The sequence below is a fragment of the Cucumis melo genome, chromosome 10 (assembly GCF_025177605.1).
Source record: "Cucumis melo cultivar AY chromosome 10, USDA_Cmelo_AY_1.0, whole genome shotgun sequence".
NCBI classification, from domain to species: Eukaryota; Viridiplantae; Streptophyta; class Magnoliopsida; order Cucurbitales; family Cucurbitaceae; genus Cucumis; species Cucumis melo.
In genome coordinates, this window is record NC_066866.1 from 18963237 (window position 1) to 18968866 (window position 5630).

The window sequence follows — 5630 nt, forward strand, 5'->3', positions numbered from 1 at the left end:
AACTACAAACTATGAGTGTTTATGACATTTAAAAACCGTCAAAAGTATGAGTATTCATGATATTTAATAACCGTCAAGAAATTGATTGTTTATGACATTGAAAAATCATTAAGAATGCACTTATTTATGACATTTTAAAATCGTCAAGAATGTATTTTTTATGACATTTAAAAACCGTCAAGCATGTTTCGAATTTTTTTTAAAAAAATTGTAATTCAATTATATTTTTATTCCTGTATTGTGCTTCCATAGTTTTGTATTGTGGTCCAGCAACAGTTTCATAAATATATATGAACGACGATATTTATGAAATATAGTTTCAAAACTCAAACATATATAAGTAAAACCTTTCACCATATATATATAATCATTTCCAAAACTTTACATATATATGAATATTTCAGCAATTTACAAAAACAATATAAATAATTCCATCAGATTGCCACAAATTCAACTCAACATCCTAATTAACTAACTTATCCCAAAGCTATCTAGCTATAATAAATCTAATCTCAAAAGTATACCAATGAAACAAGACTACAATTCAATTCAACTATATTATTCCAAAAATCACAAGACTACAATTCTAGTTCAAGAAACAAAAACTTAATTAAAGAAGCTTGAAAATCAATGATCTTGTATGAACTTGGATTCAAAAACAAACTTGGATTCCACAACCTAAACAAAATTACAACAATGTCAAGTTAAAATAGGTTCACATAGTAACATTTTATCAAATAGTTATATTCTTTATACCACTAAAAATAAAAAAAAATAAAAACGAAAAATGCCAAAAACTAAAAAATCCAATTTGATATATTTTTAAAAGAAGAAGCCAACAAAATATAATAAAGCCATGTAAGCATCTTCATATCATAAAACAACGTGGGTGAATATTCAGGTCCTTTACCAGTCGCCCCTGAGTAAATTCAACAAGAGGGTATTATAGACCTTGCCAGATACCTTCTTACTTTCAATAGGTATAATCGTTGGATATAGACTTCCTTTAACACTCAATCTTTGGCCGGAAAATTTCAAGCAAAATACAAATTTCAATCATTAACTCGAGAATGCAAGCAAGCAACAGAAGAATTTTCTTAATCCTAACTGGACAAAATCCTAATCGGATTAACTAAGAATCAAAACCTTGAAATTAAAACAAAAAAATAGATATGTGTTGATTCAATTAGGCTCTTTCCATGATAATATATGTGTTATTTCAATATTGTTGTTTCAAATTTGCCACCATATACATCTCTCGAGTTCAACAATAAAACAAATCAGATCAGCACAATCTTTAAAGAAAGAGAAAAGATATTTAGAGGTGTAAATGGGCTGAGTTGGGTTGGGTTGAGGGACATTTTCAACCCTACCCATATGTTCGGGTTGGTTGGGTTGACAACCCAAATAACCCATATTATATTCCCAACCCAACCCAACTCATATTTTAAGGGTTGGGTTGGGTTGTCGGGTTGTATAGTTTTTTTTCATTCTTAATGTTTGTACGGTTTAAAATTTTTGTACGACGTCGATAAACACTCATATCCAAAAATTCAAACATCTTTAAATTTAAAGTTTCAAACATCCATAAAAGTTCAAAATTCCAAACAATATTCATAAATATTAAATAAATAATAAAATATCTATAATATAAATATAAATAAATAAATATATATATTATTAATTCGAGTTGGGTTAGGTTGACCCGAATTTTTCAACCCCCAACCCGAGACCCAACCTAACCCGAAAAAAACCAAAAATTTCAACCCAACCCAACCCATATTTTAAACTAACCAAACCCAACCCATATTATATGAGTTAGATAGTCCGGGTTATCAAGTTGTTCAGGTTATTCTTACACCCCTAATATTTTGTACAGAGGGAGGGAGGGGGAGGGAGAGAGAGAGGGAGAGAGAGAGAGTGAGTAGTTGTTAGCTGAAACAAATGATGTACATCTTCTATCTAGAAAAAAAAACGCCAAATATTTTGTCTAGTTAGTTGGTATACTCGTTGTTATTGTCACCAAATATTTTGTTTGTATTGGTTCATTGACCCTCTTATTCTTTGAATGTTTAAATCACTGGCCAAATATTTTGTTTAATTAGTTGGTATACTCGTTGTTATTGTCACCAAATATTTTGTTTGTATTAGTTGGTTCATTGACCCTCTTATCCTTTAAGGGTGTGTTTGGGGGAGGGAAAGAGTTATGGGGGAAAAGGATTATTATAATCCTAGGATTATGATAATCCTAGTATTATGATAATATGTGTTTGGGGGAAGATTTATTATTGATAGTGTTATGATAATATGTGTTTGGGGGAAGAATTATTATTGGTAGTGTTATTATAATATGTGTTTGGGGGAAGAATTATTATTGGTAGTGTTATAATAGTATGTGTTTGGGAAAGGGATTATTATAGTAGTGTTATAATAATATGTGTTTGGGGAAAGAATTATTATAGTAGTATTATTATAATATGTGTTTGGGGGAAAGATTATTATTATAGTATTATTATAAAATGTGTTTGGAGGAAGAGTTATGATTGTAGTATTATTATAAAACTTGTTTGGGGCAAAGATTACGTTAATTAGATTTATGTTATTTTTTTTAAATAAGGAATGTTAATATAAGAATAAAAAATATATAATTTTTTTTTTCATGATCAATATTCAATTATGTAATTAGAATAATCTAAACATAATTCTGTAACTAGGTTTTGAAAATATAATTCTCTTACGTTATGTCGTCCAAAATTAATTCGTAAATCCGTAAATTCATTAGCGTATTTAAACCAAATTATTTCCACGTATTACCAACTTATAAATATTGTAAAAAAAAAACTTGAACGAAAACACTACATTAATAGGATAATACAACAATTCATACCATTACATTTTAAAGCGAAACGAAACTACAAACTAATTAACTTCAACAGAATTTAAAGTTCGTTATATAATAAGACATAACAAGTTAGAATAATAACATATAGTCCAAGTAAGAAAAGTTTCATTAATACAAATAAAACAAACTAACTAGTCATTGGTTTTCTTGAAGAATGAGGCTGCAGTACGGGTACTTCATATGGTCGGGAACTTCAAGGAAAGCTTTCATGTCATCGACGTTACGCATAAGTATACGCATTAAGCGACACCTATCCATCAATGTGAGCTCAGGGATGGCCTCCAAATGTCGAACAATCTCTTGACGTGTTTGGGTAGCATCTTGACGTTGTAGGATAGGCTATTCAGCAATGCGATGAAGTTGTTCATTTCCATACTCAATGGCAGTACGAACTATGTCCCCACTATCTGTGGCATGTCCTGGACGTTTCCGCTTAGACCCGCTTGAAACATTTCTACGTTCACTGACCCTAGCGGTTCTTGTTTCCATCAAATCATCAGGCGACATGTTCAATCCCGGACTGTACATTGGCGGAAAGTCCGTATCTGGCATAGCATCAGCAGCTTCTGCGTCATACCCAGGAGGATCGTTTGACCCAATGTCCGCAAAACTCTCAGCCCGACCTCCTGTTGCACGATCTTTGCCAAACACGTACGACAGTTCGTCATAGTGGACAAACGACTTATTAAGGAGGCCTTTCGCCGCCGGATGACTCTGTATAAGTGCAATAATAAATTATTAGTCCATGTATTCAAATAATCAAACAAGTGTTCAAATATCTAGTAACGCACCTTTACCCAATCGTCAAAGACTTCTTTCTCAGCGACGATGCATTTTTTTTCATCATTCCACCCAAAACCACTACAGTTTGGGCCACGCATCTCCGCAAGTGCGTGAAACATTCTCTTCATCAATTTGATTCGACTATCGATGGTTGAAGCATGGATATTAGAACCTGGGATCTTGAACGCCATCATTCTCGCCAGCTGATTTAAGTACCCGGGACGAAAGGTCCCATTGTCGGACCTCCACCCACCAGCATTGACCAACTCCACGAGGCACTCCACGAGGCCTGCCTCTTCCTCTTTAGTCCAAGTATGTTTAGGTAGTCTCGATGAACTTGTCATGCTAGACGTAAAACGCAAAACATATTAGTTTCATTAAGTTCCGTATGATTAGATAACATACATACGATTAATTTCATAGTACAATGAACTCCTGCTGAAAAACAGTTTGGCAGTAAGTTAATTGGTTAACCAATACATTCAAAATAATCATGTTACAAAAACTATGACAAAATAAGACTTATTGGCAGAACTACTTAAGTATGAAAATGAACGGGGAACATTTAATTTTTCTATTGGTTACGCAACTCCCATTCAGTAAACATTTCTTCTGCAAGGTTGTCCCTCCATTGACTCCACTCATTCGACGTCTCTATGTAATGTATGTCATCCGCGGCAGTAGTCGCGTGGGTGGAATCAACCTCATCTATGTTGTCTTCTATATCAAAGTTCGTCATCTCCCTATTGATAAGGTTGTGGAGGAGACAACATGCGAGTATTGTGCGACATTGAACTTCTACAGGATAGTATGACTTTCCCCGTAGTATCGCCCATCGACCCTTCAAGACACCGAATGCTCTTTCGATTACATTACGAGCAGAAGAATGTTTCATATTGAAGAACTCTTTCGACGTTGAAGGTGCATTTTCAGGGCCACGCCATTCTTGTAAGTGATAGCGTTGGCCTCTGTATGGTGCCAGGAAACCCTCCGCATTTGGGTACCCGGCATCAACCAAGTAGTAATAGCCTGTAATCACAATGCACGATTAAAATGTCGCAGTTGTTACTTCTAAAATTCCATTCATAGGTACAATGCCCTTGTTACTTACCCTTGGGCACCTTAAGCCTATTAGGTCTTGAAAGGGCATCACGGAGGATGCGTGAGTCCGCAGCTGATCCTTCCCAACCGGCAAGTACGTAAACAAAATCTCCTTTCGTGTCACACACGCCAAGTACATTTGTGGCCACCTCCCCCTTGCGTGTTCTATACCTAGCCCGGTCACTTGCTGGAACGTTGACTTTTATGTACGTGCCATCTAATGCACCTAGGCAATTCTGCATCGCATAACTAAAATTTATTGAGAAGAACTAACGTCGTTGTGTTGGAAGTACGTAGTTCGAGACAAATGTGTACCTCAAACCACCTCCATCTTTGATCTGTGCATTCATTAGGCACTGGTTGTGGTTTTTTCAACAGCTCCTCATGAAGTCGAATGACAGCCAACAAGACCATGTTGAAATGGCGGGAAATTGTCTCACCCGACCGCATGAACTCTCGTTGAATGACACGATTTTTCACATCGTGCGCAAGAATGTGGAGGAACATTGCTACCATCTCCTCAACATCGACGACTTCCGTCGACGTTAGTCCAGCAATGGTCCTCAGTAGGTGACACAGAATGGCGAAACATCTTTGGTCCATTCTCGTACTTTGGCGACAGACAAGGTCTGACCCATGAATCATGCGAAAGTAAGCTAACTGTCTAATCCTATGCCTAGTTTCATACGGGATGTGCGTTATCCTCTTCGTATCGTTCTTCAAGAGCTCCAACATTAGTAACAACTGTCGTTGGGATGCTATGAACGCATTTACAATAGACGCCAACTCGTGTTCGTCCATTCTAAATTATAGATTGACACCCTGTTGGAAAATAATCCTAACA

The 5630-nt window shown here is 35.6% G+C and overlaps 1 protein-coding gene across 1 annotated transcript; it reads right to left on the reverse strand.

Annotated features, from left to right (window-relative positions):
• Window positions 1-3241: 3241 nt before the first annotated feature.
• Window positions 3242-3912, reverse strand: LOC127151169 (uncharacterized). The gene is made up of 2 exons (XM_051090590.1): window positions 3694-3912; window positions 3242-3616 (listed from the first exon to the last, which is right to left on the reverse strand). The coding sequence occupies exons 1-2, from the start codon at window positions 3877-3879 to the stop codon at window positions 3242-3244; spliced, it is 561 nt and encodes a 186-aa protein (XP_050946547.1). The 5' UTR covers window positions 3880-3912.
• Window positions 3913-5630: the final 1718 nt, after the last annotated feature.

Coding starts and splice junctions, on each gene's coding strand:
- LOC127151169 (XM_051090590.1), bottom strand. CDS start 3,879: ATGATGGCGTTCAAGATCCCAGGTTCTAATATCCATGCTTCAACCATC. Junction 3,617..3,693: donor TCTTTGACGATTGGGTAAAG/GTGCGTTACTAG, acceptor GCACTTATACAG/AGTCATCCGGCGGCGAAAGG.